At 33.3% G+C, this 19,484-nt stretch overlaps 1 protein-coding gene across 1 annotated transcript in view; it reads left to right on the top strand.

The window, feature by feature from the left end:
• Positions 1 to 10,471, top strand: part of LOC144965968 (sorting nexin-27-like) — a 55,499-nt gene extending 45,028 nt beyond the window's left edge. Inside the window, exons 7-12 of the mRNA XM_078901886.1 lie at positions 197 to 272; positions 686 to 846; positions 1,042 to 1,131; positions 2,355 to 2,504; positions 2,829 to 2,957; positions 4,356 to 10,471. Coding sequence (XP_078758012.1) covers positions 197 to 272; positions 686 to 846; positions 1,042 to 1,131; positions 2,355 to 2,504; positions 2,829 to 2,957; positions 4,356 to 4,415 — 666 coding nt within the window. The 3' untranslated portion in view covers positions 4,416 to 10,471. The remainder of the gene's footprint in view (positions 1 to 196; positions 273 to 685; positions 847 to 1,041; positions 1,132 to 2,354; positions 2,505 to 2,828; positions 2,958 to 4,355) is intronic.
• The last annotated feature ends 9,013 nt before the right edge of the window (positions 10,472 to 19,484 follow it).

The following is a 19,484-nucleotide window of genomic DNA, read 5'->3' as shown; positions in this document are numbered from 1 at the left end:
CCACTTGATAAGTAGCTTTATGATCAAAGATTTTCAAAAAAATTTACATTATGTGTTTCATTATTGTTTTTTGTAAAAAGATTGACCACTCCCCCTTCCTTAAATGGCCACTTTCAGCTATCTTTAATTAGACATGAATTTTGTTGATTTTAAAATGCTTACACAATGCTGAATAATTTATGTTTTCTTTTTGCAGGGTGTTGTTAAAAAACTTCAATTACAAGATATCGCAAGTTATTTTTACCTGTTTGAAACTGTGGAATATAGCTTTGGTGAGATACTTTGAAAGTTTATTTACTATTTAAATTTTAGACTTAATATGAATAAGACAAGAATAATTGTCTAAATGGTCACTTTGACAGACAAATAGTTTCCAAAGCGATGGCCATATTGTTAAATCGTTATCTAATTCTTTTCAAACACTGCCGTTTTTATAATCATTTACTTTTGTATGTAAAGCAAAATGTGTCATTAAATTGATCAATTCTAAATTACCTCAAATATTGAGTGCGTTCTTGAGCTCTGCACCATAATCAAATGGGTTGTGCATGGTTTTCAATTACATCCACTGTTCCCTGATGTCAAGTCAAATACGGCAAAGGATTCACTTGTTTGTGAGAAACAAAATAGTAAGTGACTGCAATAACCTAAACCTGAGATGTTCAATTTTTTTTTTCTCCCATAGATCGCAAGTTGTTACCTCAGGAATTACCACATAATATTTATATACAGAACTATAGCACTGCAACCGCTACCTGCATTTTGCTCAAAAAATGGCTATTTACCCCTTCCAAGGAAATGAGCCTAGCATCCAATTTGACGGCATTAAAGTTTTTATTTTGGCAAGTAAGTAGAAATGGGAGTCATTCAATTTTTTCGAAAATATGATCTTACATTGCACTTGTTGATGTATTCATTTGATTTTTCTCCACATGTGGTCCTTTTTTCTTATTGATTTCTTTTTCAACAAAAAGAAGACAACATTTTGTTTATGATATTAAAAGCTTTAACTTGTGTTGTTTATTTTCCCCAAAAAAACAGGCTGTTGATGATGTGAACAAAGGTTTTGTCAAGACAGAAGATAAATTATACGAATTAAAGGCTTTTAAGGAACAAGAAAATGCCCTTGAGGTAATGTCTATTCATTCACACTGCTGTCAAAACTGAATACATTATTTTAAATTAGAATACTATTGCTTAAACTTACTGGGATTTCGTAAAGATTTAGTTTAATTGGAACCATTGACCTTAAAGGAAAAGACTAAACAAAGTGGGCGTTGCCCTCTTTTCGTTTGTTAAAATACGATGATTTTCACCATGTGCAGAGCCATTTCCATTTTGATAGATTACTAGGTCTAAATCTCGTGTTTACCTCAGATACCTTTTAATTCTCTATAAAATACTCTTGGCAGTCTTTGTGATTTTTGTAATCACACGAGTTGCTATGATATAAATATTTATCTCAATAATAATGGTTAACTTGAGGCTTATAAAATTCACACTACTTTTCCCTTATAAACGCTAAATTAGTTTAAAACTAGATTCAAAGATTCCTGTGGGCCGATGGACACGCCCCTTTTACTGAAGTCAATTTTTAAAGTTTCATTTCAAACTATGTATGATATGTATGATTTTTCCAAATAATAATCGTCACGAAAAAATGTTTTATTTTCTTTCGAAATAACATAAAATATTTATTTTATAGCAAATGAAAGCAAGCTTTTTACTGTCAAAAGCTCCGAAGTGACTTCCGCCAGAAATTTTCGATATCAATACGATACGATATAGCAGTGATACTGATATTTTAACAAGAAATAATGATGATCTCTTCCCTCGTTTGATCTTATCTATGGAAACAGCTACTTCTATCATTCGTAGCCTGATTGTTGCATTTATAAACGCAACCTGTATGAAGCATGATGGTTTTGTAAATATAAGTCAATAACTCTGTGAGAATTATCTGTTGAAAAAGTTGATTAATTTTGAATCGAGGAGAAGGAAAATAGCCAAAGAGAGTGCCTCGGATAACTAATCATCAGACAAGAAGAATGGATCGACCCATGAGAAATTCCTCTTTTTTGGCCATCTAGTCATATCTATGATTGGAACACACCTATTTTAACTTGTCTACCATTGCAAGGAAAATATAGAATTGAAAGATTCTCATCAAAATATTCTCTTAACTATCACAGCCATTATCATTAAGTTTAGTATAGGTACATTAACCTGGAAATTTATTTATTTATTCATTCATAACTTTATTATTTCATTTATTTTTATATACATCATTACGAAGTAAGGCAAAAGTCATAACTCTTATGAATTGTATTGCTAACTAATATTTCATGTTGCAGTACCTGAAAATGGTTCGTCACATGGAGGGCTATTCCCAAGTGGTGTTCCCTCATTGCAGCTGTGACTCTCGTCGGGACGGTCATGTCATGGCTCAGATTGGCTTGGATTCCTTCAATCTTCAGGCCTGCACTGAGGAAGGCACCCTTGAGGTAAGGGGTAATGAAAGACCGTGTATTTTTGAGACCCATTTGATAAGCTTTAAATATGAATTTTGCTAAAGGAGAAATTATACACCATTATTATTATTATTATTATTATTATTATTATTATTATTATTATTATTATTATTATTATTATTATTATTATTATTATTATTATTACTATTATTATTATTATTATTATTATTATTATTATTATTATTATTATTATTGTTGTTGTTGTTGGTATTGTATTTATTATTGTTATTATCATATTCATCTTCATTATCATCATTAACATGATTATCACTTCCTCATTATTGATATTATTCACAGTCTCAAGTGATTGAGTTTTCTTGGAAAGATATGAAATCGTATGAAGTTGATGAGGAAGGAATGTCTTTCAACTTTGAATACAACAGGCAGGGGAAGAAACCAAGAGTTGTCAAGATTTTTACACCTTATGTAAGTTCATATCTCTCTCTTTTATTGTTCCTATTTCTTTTTTTTCTCCCAGTGTTAAAGAGAACATTGAATAAAAATAAATTCGAGAATAAACTGGTGTGTCACTTTGTTCAGATAAGCAATAGCAGCATCTGCGTTTGTTGCCGGTTTTTTTAAAGCCAAAAGTTGCAACAAAAAATGACAAATGTTGCCCGCTGAGTCCATATCCAATGGTCACTTCCCAGTGGCGTCCACCTTTCATATCCCCGTATTCAATCTCCACTGATGTCTACCTCCTACTGTCCCGGATTCTCTTCCCACCGGTATCCACCTCCCATGGTCCTAGGTTCACTCCTCAATGGTGTCCACCTCCCTTGGCACCATGTTCACTCCCCAGTGGTGTACACCTCCTATAGTCCCCGGTTCACTTCCGACTGGTTTCCACCTCCCATAGTCCTGGTTTCATTCCTCACTGGTGTCCATCTCAAAAAGTAGGCACATTCCTCTCTTGTGTCCATATTCCTGGGTTGACTCCCCACCCAGGTTCACTCCCCAGTGGTGTTCACATCTCAAAGTCCTGGGTTTACTCTCCACTTTTTAAAGCATCTTTTAGTCCCTTGTTCTAGTTCATCCCCCACTAATGTTCACATCCCCGGGTCTCTTGGTTTCCTCACTCTAATATTGACCTCTCATTATCCTTGGCATAATCTCCACAGGTGTCCATCTTAATTGGTCCCTGGTTAAATCCCCTCAGTGCCTACGAATCTCCCAGGCTAATCTCTATAGTCACTTTGATGTTGATACTTTGTCGTGAAACAACACAAGGGTCCCCTCTCTTTATCCTCTGATCAGATAATGAGCAGTCTATTGCAGTACAGTAGTTGGAAACAGCATGACGATTACAGAGCTCTTTTTTAAAAAAATAAAAACATTGCTGTGAAAAAATTGCTGCGCAATTGTTTCTCTTGTTTCAGTGAAAAAATTGCCTTCCTTCTTTTTCCTGTTTTTTTTTTTAATGCAAAAAAATTGCGGAAAAATCACAGATTCACCAAAAATCGCAACAAACACAGATGTTGGGTAATAGAAGCATAAAAAATATGAATACTTACCCTTTTTTAGCACGTTTCCAATGATTAAGAATAAATTGATTGTAAAATATCCACGTCATGAAATAAATTAGCTATATTTTTAAAAGAGCATAGACTATGTTGATGCAAGATTACATTCATTTTTATCCAACATTTAATTACTCCTTTCTATCATGTTGCTATGGTAATGCAAGAAAACATTTATCTCTGTGATAATTTTGGTTCCCGTATTTGTTGTTATTGTTTTAATTTTTTTTTTTTAATTTTTTTTTTTTGAGTATAAATTATAATGTATTCTTAATTCTCTCTCTCATTCTTTTATACTTTTCAGTTTTATTTCATGAATGACTGTTTTGAACGAGTGTACGAAGAAATGCAGTGGGACTCGTAACCAAAGTCTATTGTTTCTGCTCACCATAACAGTCTCAATGAATCAGGGCTACCACTTAATGAATGGAGGTCTTTCACTTTTCAACACTGTATCCGTTTCAGAGATCAGTCAACTTCAAGTCAAGTCTTTTTTTTTTTTAAACTGAAATTCAGACGTAAAAAAAAAAGAGTAATGTTACTTTGCGATTAATGATGTATGGACATTTTATAAAAAGAGAGTTGTTATATTTGACCAGTTTTTTTTGTTTTTTTTTGGTTTTTTTTTTGGATGATACTGTGCAATATAGTGTACATAAATTGGTCATGATATGATGTCCATCCAAGAGTTACAAAGAACAAATAAAATCTATCCTCAAATAAAAAATAATAATTTGAACCCATTAAATGTGATAACGACTTTGTAATAATTACAAACAAAAAAATGAATAAAAAATAGATAAATAAAATTGAAAAATAATTATAATAGAAACTCACCGAACAAAAGCATGATAAACCTCTGTCATGTTTTTTGTTTAAAAATTAATAATTTTTTAAAATTTTGATTTTTTTTTTTTGAGTTATGAGTGAATAATAGATTGTTGAAAAGTTAGTTGACCGAGAGGCTGTGTTTTTATAATATAATGAATTTTATTTTCAAATTGTTGACTTTAGTGATGAAAAATGTTTATGAAGCACACTGTTTCATCCATATTTATTATTGATTCCATCATATTTATACTTTTACATCATTGCACAACAACTCATACCATGCAATATGTTACAAATACATATATATTTATTCAATGATATTGATGCTTGTCTGATTTTATGAGCGGCATATTTATTTTTATTTTCTTTGGTACATATTTTCATTGCCACTTGCAAACAACAAATTTCAAATCAGATCCTTCTGAGATAACAACCTAAAATATGAATTCTGAATTTCACCATGGAAATATTGCTCTTTGTTTTATTTTTATTTTATTTTTCGAGCTGTTGACCTTTGAAGGAATGAATGCCAAACTTATGCCGATGAACTGATGGCAACAATTGTGTTTAATTCTTATTTGCTTTTATATTCAGACACATAATGAAGAATGTTCAAATCCAGTTGTTTTGTTTTTTTCAGCTACATCAGAGTATTGTCAAACTCCTTTGCTTTCAAAGTGATTTTAGTCCATCATTCTTTTGTTAAAATATTATGGTTATGAGTTCACAAATGTACCATTCATCATATGCTATTCTCATACATAAAGTGAGGAAATTATTTTTAATGGCTGGTTAATGTTGCCATTGGTTACAGGTATGACGGTCCTACTCTTATATTTTGTGGTGGCTAACGAAAAGGAATGAAGTGCCAACAAAAATTCGTTTTATTGTAAATAGCATGTCAAGACTACTACATGTTTGTGCAACTTCTTTTTACACATATGATGAAAGAGAAATGCAAAAATAATAATATTGAAGTCCATAGAATCAAAACAATAATGTGATATTCACAAGGAAATATATTTGAGAACTGTGTGATCAGCAGAATTTCTTGTATTATTTTTTTTTTTCAAAATTCTTAACCTTGTCAGTGACTTGAAGCTGCCAAGCTGGGTGACTACGGAAGGCAAAAGACTTGTCTCTCCTATATCTGTTATCTTTCTGCTATGCTATGGAATGAGACTATTTGGTTTTCCTTAGGCCACGGATCAGATATGTCAAAAAGAACAGTCAGATGTGAAATATTATTTAACATTTAAATCGTCTGTCTGTTTTGGGATTTTGTTATTAATATATAGTAAGCATTTGAATGTCTGGGCGGGGTCCTTTGACCTCCCATAGTGGGCAGGAGGTCACACTGTCTTCTATCCCCTTATACCTATTTTCCGAGTTGCTTTCTGTCTTTGTCTTGGAATGGGATTACTTACTTTTGTCCCAGCCCTGGCCAGTCACATGAAAAGTTATAGTTTTGGGAGATGATGTTTTTTCCCCTTGTAAATCAACTCTCTGTTATGCATTGTTAGTTATGTATTCTGTAAAAATGTGAGTGTGTTCCTCTTAATGGGATCCTGTGCTGGTGTCTGGATGAGACTTTAAGGCGATCTCAAATTACATATGTTCCCTATTTGGACCAATTCCCCTTTGTCTTACTTTTTCTTGGGTGCTTTGATTGTAAATCTAGAAGATTTTGACTATTCCATTTTCTTTTCTTTTTTTACTTACGCTGGTATGACCTAATTGTGTAACATAAAGCCCTTAAAGACAAAACAAACATTTGGATGAATTCCTTTAGAGAACCTTCATTTCCTATTCAGGGTCTTTTGACCTTCCATTGTGGGCCGGAGGTCACTTGCTGTGTTTTCTATCCCCTCATATGTTTTGTGAGTTGCTTTCTGTCTTTGTCTTGGAATGAGATTACTTTGTTTTGTCCTTTCCCTGGCCGGAGTCTTTGGTGGGTTGCAGTCAAATATATAGTCATGTTTTTGGGAAGTAATATTTTTTTCCTTTTAGATCATCTCTCTGTTGTGTACTGTTATATTTGTTGTTGTGAATATATAATGTAAACATTTGAGTGTATACATCCTAAAGGGATCCTGTGCTTGTGTCTTGAGACTTTTAGGCGATCTTTAACTAAGTAAGTTGATAGTATGTTATTGGATTCTACATCTGTTCCCTATTTGAACCAGTCCCTTTTGTCTAACTTTTTTCTCATATTTTTAAAATTGTACATCTAGAATTTTTTTACTATCCCATTATCTTCCATTTTACTGGCGCTGAGAGACCTAAATGTGTCGCAACCCTTAAAACAAAAACAGAACATTTAACCTGTGACTAGATGAAACTTTGAATGGAGTGCCAGACTAGACACATGGATTGCAATTGAGGTCTTATTTTTGCCCTCTTTTTGAATAAATCCCCTTTGTCCTTGTTTTTTTTTTTTGTTTGTTTTTAGCAATGAAATTTTTTTATTTAAAAAAAAAAATTAAGCTGAGAGCTAGAGCTTTCCATCAGACTTTGGTATAATCTAAATTTGTCACAAGCGCCATTTAATGTATAAAACTATTTAGTTCTATAGTCAGTGACCTGAGGGAGGAATAGGAGGAATTTCATGCCAGGCTCCCTAGTATGAAAGATATTTTTGAAATATTTTGATGAATCAAGAACAAAAAAACCCCAAATGTTAATTCGTTTTGGAAGCATGTGACTAGTACTAATATAGCTTGTTCTACCAAGATCGACCAAGATTAGATTTTCAAATGCAGTGCAGTATGCGGGTTGTCAACCTATTTGAAATTAACACCTGGTATGAATTTGGAGAAAAAAAAAAAAGAAGTGAAATCAAGCAATAACTGATTTCACCTATTGGAATATTTTTAAAAAATTATATATATGGGATGAAGAATGATACAGTTTGAGAAGGAAGCAGGCGAGATCTTGAGTGATATGACATTCATGTCCTACTCTCCTATCATGGTCCTGATGCATACCATTCGTTTTGATTTTTATTGAATTTTAATGATAAATAAGCTACTATATAAAACTTCTAAAAATGAAGAGATGAGTTGTTTTTGGTTTTTTTTTGTTGTTTTTTTTATTCATATAGTTTCCATTAAAAAAATATAAATATGATGCCCTGATTTGGAAAAAACATGAAGGAAAACAAAATAAAGTCACAGAATGGTCATTGGTTGGTAAACTCTGTTTGACTGACATAAAGATTAAAAAGATAGAATTTTGTTTTCAGTATGAGAGGAGTAGAATTGGGTTTGTTTTGACAGTCTGCGTGTGGCTGTCGGTTATACCGCTATACCCATATACAAAGATGATGTACCAGGTTATGGTTGCCTCATAATTGGTTAAGTAAAGTTTGATGATGTTGGGTGTTAAGAACCATCCAATTTTTTTTTTTGATCAGCTAATACACCCACTCATTTTTTATCTCGCTTATCGTGTCCCATGAAAATGAATAAAGTTAATTGGAAGTCCACATTTCCTTGGGTGTCAAATTTAATTAAGCTTACTGCACGGCATCAGGATTTCTTGATTTCTATACTATAAGTCAATTTCACAAAAGTTTTTATTGCGAAAATGGAATTTACATCAGCTGTCCTTTGTCCAGTAATCCCCCAACATTCCATTAACTGTCAGAGTAAGATAGAGTTTATTTTTTTGTTTATTTTTTCTTTCGTCTTGGACGAGGTGATGGTATTTCTATTTCAAGTGAGAAATTAAGAAATTTTAATTAATTTAAAAATTTAAAAAAATTCAATTTACATGAACTTTCACTTGTGTGTGAGTCTTTTTTTTTGGTGTTTAATTGCATTTTTTTTTTTTTTTTTGTCTTTGTTTTTTTCTCTTCTCAGAGAGTCATTTTTGTTGGATTGAAGTAAAACTGCAGCACACTTTGTTGATTTCTGAACTTTTGTTATCTATTCATACTTGTGATTGTTTATATTGCATTAGTAATGTGTATCTTTGCTTCAGTTGAAAACATTGTACATAGTACAATCTATACCATTTGCAATATCAGATGCCTTTTTAGTAGTTTTTGTTTGCCTTGACTTGTATAGCTTGCCATGTATTCATTTGTTAGTTTTTTTTTGTTGGTTATATTTAGTTTAAAAATTATGACTTAACCAGAATATATTTGATTATTATGTTTAGTGATCAAAGCTTTATTGTTTAAAAATGTTCTCATGATCCTATTTCTTCGGTTGGTTTGTGTTTAAATTATTTGTGCCATTTGATTTTCTTACACTGACAATCTTTTTGTTATAGGCGCAAATAGACAGAGTGTTGCAAACAGTGTTAAAAATTACAAAACAAAATGAACCGTTTGTCAAATACGTTAAGTCTGTATATAAAAATCGATTAAGGATTGAGTTTCATATTTAAAATATTTGATTAATAGAAATTAATGACCAGCTCTCAAAGTAATGAATTATGATAGTTTTTTTTTTCTTCCCCTGATTCCAGAAGATAATGACAATATTGACCAACTTTAAGATTTGTGGTTAAAAACACAAGTTCTGTAGATTTGCAGACTGAATTCATTCTATAATCAGCATTTATTTAAGATTGACTGGTTGCGAATGACAACAGATAATCTTTTAAACATAAATATATGCGAGATAGGGTCTTTATTTCTTTTGGCTGAATCATTATCCATGACTTTCTCTTGAAAGAAATCTTTGTCAGAGCAAATGGAGCTACTATATTTTCCATTTCTTAATTTTGAAAAGCGAATGTGAGTGATTTGTCAAGTTACTTTTTTTTTTCAAAGCACGTTATATATTTTTCTATGCGTTTTCCTGCCAAAGTTGATTGATAATATTTCAGTCTTGTAATTAATAGTTAAAAATAAAATATCAATTCGTGCATGTTTATGCCTTACATTTAATTGATAAGGATGTATTTTATAAATGCATGACAAAAATGTTTTGAATTGTGTATCAAAATAATTGACTTCTCTCTAGAGTGGCTGCCCTTACCATTTTAATTTTCCATTTTCATTTGTTTTGATCCAAAGGCTGGACATTGGTTTCATCAACTTATTAAAGGACGTTGTCATAACTTGTGAAACAATCAACTTTAGTTGGATCATAGATCTCTTAATTAAGTGCAACATGGACATCTCTAATTATGAAAAAGCCAAATCCACTGAAGCTTCAGACACGTTTCAGTTCTCCTTTTAGATATACCTCTTTTCATTATTTTAACAACACATCGGTCTCAGACACTATTACGAATATCTCAAACAAACCAATCAATGAGTTCTATAAACTTGCTGATGTTAACCTTCTCCATGTAGTGTCTTTTACCATCAAGTCAGTCAAAAGGGCTTGTTTCATAACAACATTAGATCTTTCTTAGTGACACAGTTGGTGTAATCATCAACATTTGACAAGCATAAAGCAGGCACATTATCTTTGCTTTTCTGTTCTCTGTGATTTATAATAATAATAAATTCGTCATTTAAGTAAATAATACATAGGATCTGCATTGAGCTGTTTGAGATATCTGTGTGGTATACATATAATACGTAAGCAAATCTGTTTTTAAAAAAAAAACCTCTTGTTTCATTTTCAAGTTATTGGTTCTGGTTTTGAAGCTGTGTGATAAATTATTCAAGTTGATACAACGCCTGGGTGGGGTCGTTTGACCTCTCATGGTGAGTAAGAGGTCACTTGCTATGTCTTCTATCCCCCTATATCTGTTTTCTGAGTTGCTTTGTCTTAGTCTTGGAATGTGATTTCTTGGTTTTGTCCTAGCCCTTGGCTGAGAGGGAAACAGTCAGATGTACAGTTTATTTTCGGATGGTGATATTTTTTCCTCGTAAATAATCCCTCTATTATGTACTGTTATATTTTTTGTTTTGAATATATATATGTGTATATATATATATATATATATATATATATATATATATATATATATATATATATATAATGACATGTAAACATTTGAGTGTATTCCTCTTAGTGGGGACCTGTGCTTGTGTCTAGGTGAGACTATTAGTTGTTCTCAAACTAAGTACACTGATGGTGTTCTCTTGGAATGTTCATCTGTTCCCTGTTCGAACCATTTCCCTTTTTATACTTTCTCTTGTCTGCTTTTGACTGTAAATCTAGAATTTTTAAACTATCCTTTTTTTTCTTTGGTTTTCGGAAAGGCCTATATGTGTTGCAAGCACCGTAAAACCTTTAAAAACAGTAATAATAATAAATTATATAAAGCTACCTGAAGCTGTGTGGTTAATAGAAACATTGAACAAAGATGAATACAGCGATTCCATAAACAATTAAACCTGTTTATTAAAGTTTGGAACAAAGAGAGCTATTGTCTCCATATGCTTTGTCTAAATGATGGAAGGAATTAATTGATTGTGTTTTTTTTGTTTTTTTTTAAAGTTGCAATATTCATCTTTGATCAAAATTTCTGTAGAATCAAACAGTAATTTTTCATTAATTTAACTTAGGTCAAATTTAGATATTTATTCAGTTTATATTTTAAAGAGAAAGTTTGAACTGTCATTATCATTGAAATAATTTGTCATATCCACTTTTATTTGACATTGGGAGAAAGAATATATCAGGATTCAAAAAGAAAATCCAAAAAAAATGTATCTCCTTTGACACAAATGAAACCAATGTGTATTTTAGGTAGTCATGTTGCATAATTATAACATTTCATTTCCATGTTTGAAAGATTGCACAGGACACACATTGTTGATTGTTTTCGTTTCTTGATTTGAATGTTTTATTGCAAGATTTGAGGCAATACATTATCCCATCTTTCCAGTCTGGTAATTTGTTTTTAAAAATTATTATTACTTTTTAAATCTCTCCTTTGACAAAAAATGATATTCAAATACGTGTTTTCTCCACAAATGGTTGGGGTCTTCTGATATCCCAGGGTTGGCAAGGAGGTCATTTGTTATGTTTTCTATCCCCCATATGTTTTCCCTTTCCGTGTTGCTCTCTGTTTTTGTTCTGGATTGAGATTGTTTAGCTTTTTGTCCTGGTCCTGGCTGGGAACTTTAGCTGGGAGAGACTGTGAAATGTAAAGTACCCTTTTTTTTTATTTTTTGTTTTTTTGGAGAGAGAGATATTTTTTTCGTTTAAAATAATCTCTCTGTTTTCTACTATTATTGTTATCAATTTTAAATGTTTCGTACTTTGTAAACATTTGAATGTATGCTTTGTGTGTGGAGGGGATTTTTAGTTAATGTCGAAATCGGATCATATGTAAATTGTTCGTGTAATCCTCTGTTCCCTATGTGAACTTTTGTCTTGTCTTTTCTTTGGTGCTTCTAACTCTGGAACTCTGGGTGGGGTTTCCAACCTCCCATAGTGGGCTGTGAGGCACTTGCTATGTCCTCTATCCCCTATATCTTTTTTCAAACATGCTTTCTGTCTTGTCTTAGAATGAGATTACTTGGTTTTGTCCTGGCCCTTGCTGGATAGGCTGGCTGGAACAGTCGAATGTATAGTTATAGTTTTGGGAGATGATATTTTTTCTGATTTTCTAACAGAGAGATCCAGAGATCGCTGAACTCTTCAATCAAAATATACAATTTGAGGTTACAGAATTATTCTAACGAAGAAGAAATTGAATTTTTAATGAAAAAAATTGCAAAATTTAGAGAACTGACTACTCTTTTACACCACGCGAATTAGGCTGTAAATTGAGTGCATTCAATTTCCTCTCCTGTTCGTGAATAATTAGTGTGTCGACGTTATACATTTATGAAATTTACTCACAACAAACATGTTTGTTTTTTTTAAAAAGGGTTTTATGGCGCTTGCAACACATTAAGGTCATGTCAGCACCAGTGAATAAGGAAGAAAATGGGATAGTGATAATTTATAGAGTTACAATTAAAGCACCCAAGAAAAGGTAAGACAAAGGGGAATATGTTCAAATAGTAAACTGCTCTTGGAATCTACATCTGTTTCCTATTTGAAAATATTCCCCTTCTGAGGGTACCTGTGCCTGTGTCTGGATGAGACTTTTAGGTGGTCTCAAACTAAGTACTTTGATAGTGTGCTCTTGGAATCTACATCTCTCTATCAAAGTACTTAGTTTGAGATCACCTAAAAGTCTCAGACACAAGCACAGGTCCCCTCTAGAAGAATACATTCAAATGTTTACAAATCTTATATAATATGTAAACAAAACAATACAGTACATAGTAGAGAGATGACAAAAATATCATCTCCCAAAACTATACATTTGACTATTTTCCTGTTTTGTTTGTTTTTAAGGGTTTTACGGCGCTTGCAACACATTACATTATATCAGCGTCAGTAAAAAGGAAGAAAATGGGATGGTAAAAAATTCTAGAATTACAATTAAAGCACCCAAGAGAAAGGAAGACAAAGGGGAACTGGGAACAAATGGGATCAGATGTAGATTCCAAGAGCACACCACCAATGTACAGTACTTAGTTTGAGATCACCTTTAAGTCTCATCCGGACACAAGCACAAAATCCAACAAAGAGGAATACACTCAAAAGCTTACATTATACATTCAAAATAACAAATATAATAATACATAACAGAGAGATGATTAAAGGAAAAAAATATCTCCCAAAACAATAACTGTGCATTTGACTGTTTCCCTCCAAGCCAGGACTCCGGCCAGGGCCAGGACAAAACCAAGTAATCTCATTTCAAGACAAAGACAGAAAGCATGTTGGGAAACAGATATAGGGGGATAGAAGGCACAGTAAATGCCTCCCTGCCCACTATGGGAGGTAAGGAACCCCACCCAGGAACAAACACATGAAACATACCAGCAAACAAAACTACGTGTAATACTTTCCCTCCCCGCTAGGGTATCTGGCCAGGGCCAGGACAAAATCAAGTAATCTCATCCAAGACAAAGACAGAACTCATGTTGGAAAACAGATATAGGGGATAGAGGACACAGTAAATGTCTCCCTCCTGTATGGGAGGTCAGGAACCACACCCAGGTTATTGAAAGATAATGAGACGCAATTAAACTTGACATATTAATGGATAAATATAGATTTTATTCAGAATTTGTACATATGGACATATACAATGGGTGTAATAAATGAAAACAAGCAATTTACCACCACAAAATTTCTTTGCCCTAAATTTACGACTCCAAAACCACATTTGACATTTCATTTTTACTTTAACACATTGCATTTGCATATTTTTTCCTTTTTTTTTCCAAATCACTTGTCAGATGGTAAGATAACGTGAATTTGAAAGAAAAGGAAGTCAATGTTAATAAAGAATTCTCAAATGTCATAGCACATCCATAATGAATGTTGCAATCTGGATCTATGTGACCTGCATCAGCAGTGACAGTTGGTTCTGCTGATAAGTTTTCATTTGAAATATTTGACACCTTTCCGATGAACCATCTTTTATTGGCTGATGCTATTGCTTAAAAGTCACTGAGAGTGAGAGTGACCCTTCTCGTCGTCTATTCATTAGCAAAATTCCGCACAAAAAAAAAAAAAAATTATAGGACAAGGAAAAAAAATCCAAAACATTTTACACATGGGGGTACAAGTACAAGCACAATTTGGCTTTCAATAGTAATTGTTGGTTCATTTTCTTGTGGGGGTTGTTGCATTTAATTTATTGTCTTGTTGTTGAGACATACTCCCAAGAGGTAGAAAAGAAAACAAAGGATAGTTTTGTCAATATCCTATTTTCAATGTTGCCAGAAGAGTCAACATTAAACAAATTTAAATATAATAATAATTAACGGGAATCTAACTTCGTTCCTTGAACTGCTTATATCATAGTTATTGGAAATAGCATTTGCAATGTTAAGAAATAAATAGAAAACAAAATAAAATAACACTAAAACAATGATCGAACTTTTTTCTTACTACCTAATTTGTCAAAAAGTCACTTGATTCTTGCTACAGACAATTCATCTGGAAACATTCAACAGCCTTTTTTTTTTTAGAAAAAGAACCTGATACAACAAGGAATCAAACTACAGACCAATTTCGCCCATTTGCATTTGATGAAAATCTTAGATCAGCAATTATAGAGACATAAAATAATCTCACTGACTAAAAATGGTTTCAGGAAACAAACTGTGAAACATGTGAAACCCAGCCGGTCTCCACTATTGATGACCTCACTAGAAAGAAGCCATCCTCTGAAACTTCTGAAGAGTTTTTTTTGGGATAAAATTCCACATCAACGACTCCATCTAGACTCGGACCAGGAAGGAAAATGTCGTTTTGTTTATCTTTGAGGGTTCACAACGCTACCAATACTATATGGTCATTTAAGCCCAAGTTACTTTAAAGAAGGGAGATGAAATGGGAAAAATTGTAGATCTGAGCTTAAAAGCACGAGGAAAAAATGAGACAAAGGGGAGTGGTTCAAATAGGGAACAGAATAGTTCACATACAAACAATCAATTTGCCTATTTTGACAAAGTCCCATCCAGGCAAAAGAAAAGAAGGATCCTGCTATGAAGGTTTGTTTTGTTTGTTTTTAAGGGTTTTACGCCGCTTGCAGCACATTTAGCTCATATCAGCACCAGTAAAAGGGAAGAAAATTGGACAGTAAAAACATTCTAGATGTACAATCAAAAGGACTTGAGGAAAAGATAAGACGAAGGGTGATGGTTCAAATAGGGAACAGATGTAGATTCCAAGAGCTCACTTTCATTGTACTTAATTTGGGATCACCTATGTCAATCCAGAACGAAGAAGATAGCAACTTGGAAGGGAAAACTAATTTAGGGAGACAAGACACAGCACAGCAATAGTGAACTCTCCGCCCACCATGGCAAGTCAAAAGTCCCCAGCAGGAATAACACATAAAACATTAAAGCTGGTCAGGTCGTTTAGTTTTTAAATTAAGGTTTTAGGATTTTATGGCGCTTGCAATACTTAAAGGTTGTTGTGTTTGTTTTTAAGGGTTTTATGGTGCTCGCAACACATTTAGGTTATATCAGCGCCAGTAAAAAGGAAGAAAATAGGATAGTCAAATTCTAGAATTACAATTAAAGCACCAAAGAAAAGGTAAGACAAAGGGGAACTGGCAACAAATAAGGAACATGCGTAGATTCCAAGAGCATACCATCAATGTACTTAGTTTGAGATAATCTTTAAGTCTCATACGGACAAAAGCACAAGATCCAACTGAGAGGAATACACAAGGAAAGAAAATATCATCTCCCAAAATAATAACCATGCATTTGACCTTTTCCCTCCTAGCCAAGGACTCCGGCCAGGGCCAGGACAAAACCAAGTAATCTCATTCCAAGACAAAGACAGAAAGCAAACTGGAAAACAGATATAAGGGGATAGAAGACACAGTACCACCCTGCTATGGGAGGCTAGAATACTTAAAGGCCAATACAATAAAAAGGAAGTACATGGGAGAGTAAAAAATATTAGATGCACAATTTAAAGCACGGGCAAAATAAAATTAGACAAAGAGATAGTTCAAATCGGGAACAAGTATATTCTAAGAGCAATCTAACAATGTGCTTTGTTTGTGACCACCTTAAAGTTTTATCTAGACACAACAACAGGATCCCACTTAGAGGCATATACTCAAATGCTTACAAAATATTTTAATAAAAAAACAAAAAAGCTTTAACAGTATATGACAAGAATAATTTGCAAGGAAAAAATATCATCTTCCCATTATTTAACCCTATACAAATGACTATTTCCCTCTCAACCAGGAACTCTGACCCAGGCCAGGACAAAACAAAGACAAAATGCAGACTGAAAAATGAAAACAGATAAAGGAAAATAGAGGACATCACGAGAGTGACCTCTCTGCACCCCATTGGTTGGGTCGACTCATTCCTCCATTACGGAACGCAGAACGTTTTTGTTGAATGAGTTGAGTAAGACCAAGCCATTCATCATTCAGACGGTAATATCTGGTGTCCCCCCACGGATCACCTAAAGTGCCAATTCTTTTCCTCATCTGTATAAATGATTCAGGAGACATATTAAAGTAAATGTTCGCCTGTTTGTTGAGGACATAATGTTATAACAATACATCTCCAGTCCAAAAGATTTGTGTAGTCGTAGCCTTAACAAAGCTCTCCCTCAACTACAACAATGGGAACCAAAATCACAAATGGAGTTTCAAAATGCTATGTTCTGAGATTCATAAATAAGAAAAAAATCAACTGTAGCAAAATATTCCCTTTATTGGCAATTCCTTTGCAAAATACCTTCGAATGGTACAAAATAAATAAACAAATGGTACTTCATACCCAAAAGGTACCGACTTCCCACTGCGCTGTGTGGCCTTGAGTAAATCACCTTGACCTAGCCCACTTGCAGCGCTGCATTGCGGTGACGCCTGGGTTATTCCAGTTTTCCCTTGGAATAAACCCTAAAGACAAATTTACCCCAGGGATGAATAAAGGGAATATTTATATTCAATGTAATAGGAACATTGTAAAAATCAGAAGTAATTTACTTGATATGATAAAAGTGATTTAAAGACAAAAAATTAAACCTAAGCTGAAGCAAAATTTCTATTTTTGCCAAACAACCTGCTGACCTAAAGTCAAATGTAATGGAAAATTCACTGAAACCTTACATTCACATTCACGAAGCTTTCCTAACCAGGAGAAAAAATAGGGACATTTGAAATCAAATTTGGTGCCTTTCAAAATCATCAACATAACCGCTATGTTTCCAGTCCAAGCAGCAAAGAATAATACTTTCGTTTGATTAAATCAATTTATCATAGACTTATTACTCCCAAATTTGCCTCCTATGATAATGGTGATGATGATGATAATAATAATAATAATAGTAATAATAAACATGATGATAATGATATGATGATGATGATGATGATGATGATGACGATAATAATAATAATAGTAATAATAATAAACATGATGCTAATGTGATGATGATGAGGAGGTGGTGGTGGAGGTAGATGATGAGGATGATGATGATGATAAAAGCCACCAGAAATAAATAACCAATAAAATTGTTAAAATATAACAAGCAATCACATACATAGACAACCAAAAATGACACATTCCTCCCTCCTTGTACATAATGTAAAAATACCTAATGTCTAAGTAAGTTCCTTAAAAATTCTAGAAACTTTTTTTTACTTAAGTATTAACGTTAGGCAGATTTTTTAAAAATAAAAATTCAGCACTTTTAAAAATCTGAAAACGAGTGTATGTAAATGTAATTAGAAAAGATAAATCATTGGAATGCACCGAAAAGTAACGACAGTTTAGTTCGCTTATTTTAAAATTTAGCACTTGATTCTCTCTGGGGTTTTTTTTTAAAGATCTCAACTGTGCCTTGAAATCCATTTGGCAATCTATGAAAACCTAAGACGAATTCGAGTAACTCAGGGAAGGAGCTGTGGAGTATTCCCTAGATGAAGCAAAGTGAGATAAAAAATTATCTTAGATGGTGCTGCAAATTGCACAAGGATTCACTAGCCCGTCTACCACTGTGATGCCCGTTTATGTGCCAAAGGTATAAAAGTTTCTCATCAGATGAAGTGCAAGTGAGTGCCATGGCTGTTTACTAGCTAGTGAACGCTTGTGCACCTAGCAGCACCACCTATGCTAGCCTTTGTCTCGCTGTTGCACTTATGAAACACATCTCAGAAGATGGATCAAGCAGCTATCGACCCCTCCGCTCAGGTTGAAACCCCAAAAGCCTTGTATGCAGACACAGACCACCCCCCCCCCCCCCCCCAAAAAAAAAAAAGAAAAAAAAAAAACGAGATAAAGGAGATAATCAGATGAATTTCATTTTGCACTTGATGATTTACAAGAAAAGAAAAATAATAGCTCCCATGGAATGGAGGTATAAAAATAATCCCAACAAAACATGGCACAGCCACACAGGCGCATACCACTTTTTCTTCTGCGGGATCCCACATTAAAGTAAGTCATCTTATTCGAAGACAAGGATAGAGAATCGCACAGAAAGGGAAAAAGAATTATAATTCATATCCTTCCGACCTCCCAACAGACTGATAACTATGTTGATTTTAGATGTTTTACAGCACTCTTGATACTTTTAGATGTTCCTTTCAGTAATACTATAAAAGGAAAAAATTTAAGTCAAAAGATTATTGTTAGTTTTCAGAAAATAAGACCCTAAGCAGTATTTGTTTTGTTTGTTTTTAAGGGTTTTTACGGCGCTTGCAACACATTTAGGTCATATCAGAGCCAGAAAAAAGGAAGAAAATAGGATATCAAAAGTTCTAGAATAAGAATTAAAGCACCCAAGAAAAGTTAGACAAAGACAAATAGGGAACAGATGTAGATTCCAAGAGCAGTTTCAGTGTACTTAGTTTGAGATCACCTAAAAGTCTCATTCTAACACAAGTACAGGTCCCCACTAAGAGGAACATATTCAAATGTTTATAAATCATATATATGTAAAACCAAAAAAATCAGTACATAATAGATATATAATTTACAGGAAAAATATCATCTCCCAAAATTCTAACTATACATTTGACTGTTTCCCTCCCAGCCAGGATATCTGTCCAGGGCTAGGACAAAACCAAGTAATCTCAGTCCAAGGCAAAGGCAGAAAGCATGTTGGAAAACAAATATAAAGGAATGTGA

The sequence above is a fragment of the Berghia stephanieae genome, chromosome 2 (genome assembly GCF_034508935.2).
Source record: "Berghia stephanieae isolate SIO BIC M18660-M18661 chromosome 2, UCSD_Bste_1.3, whole genome shotgun sequence".
Taxonomy (NCBI): domain Eukaryota; kingdom Metazoa; phylum Mollusca; class Gastropoda; order Nudibranchia; family Aeolidiidae; genus Berghia; species Berghia stephanieae.
The sequence above is the reverse complement of the archived record's forward strand: the minus strand, read 5'-3'. Positions and strand labels throughout refer to the sequence as shown.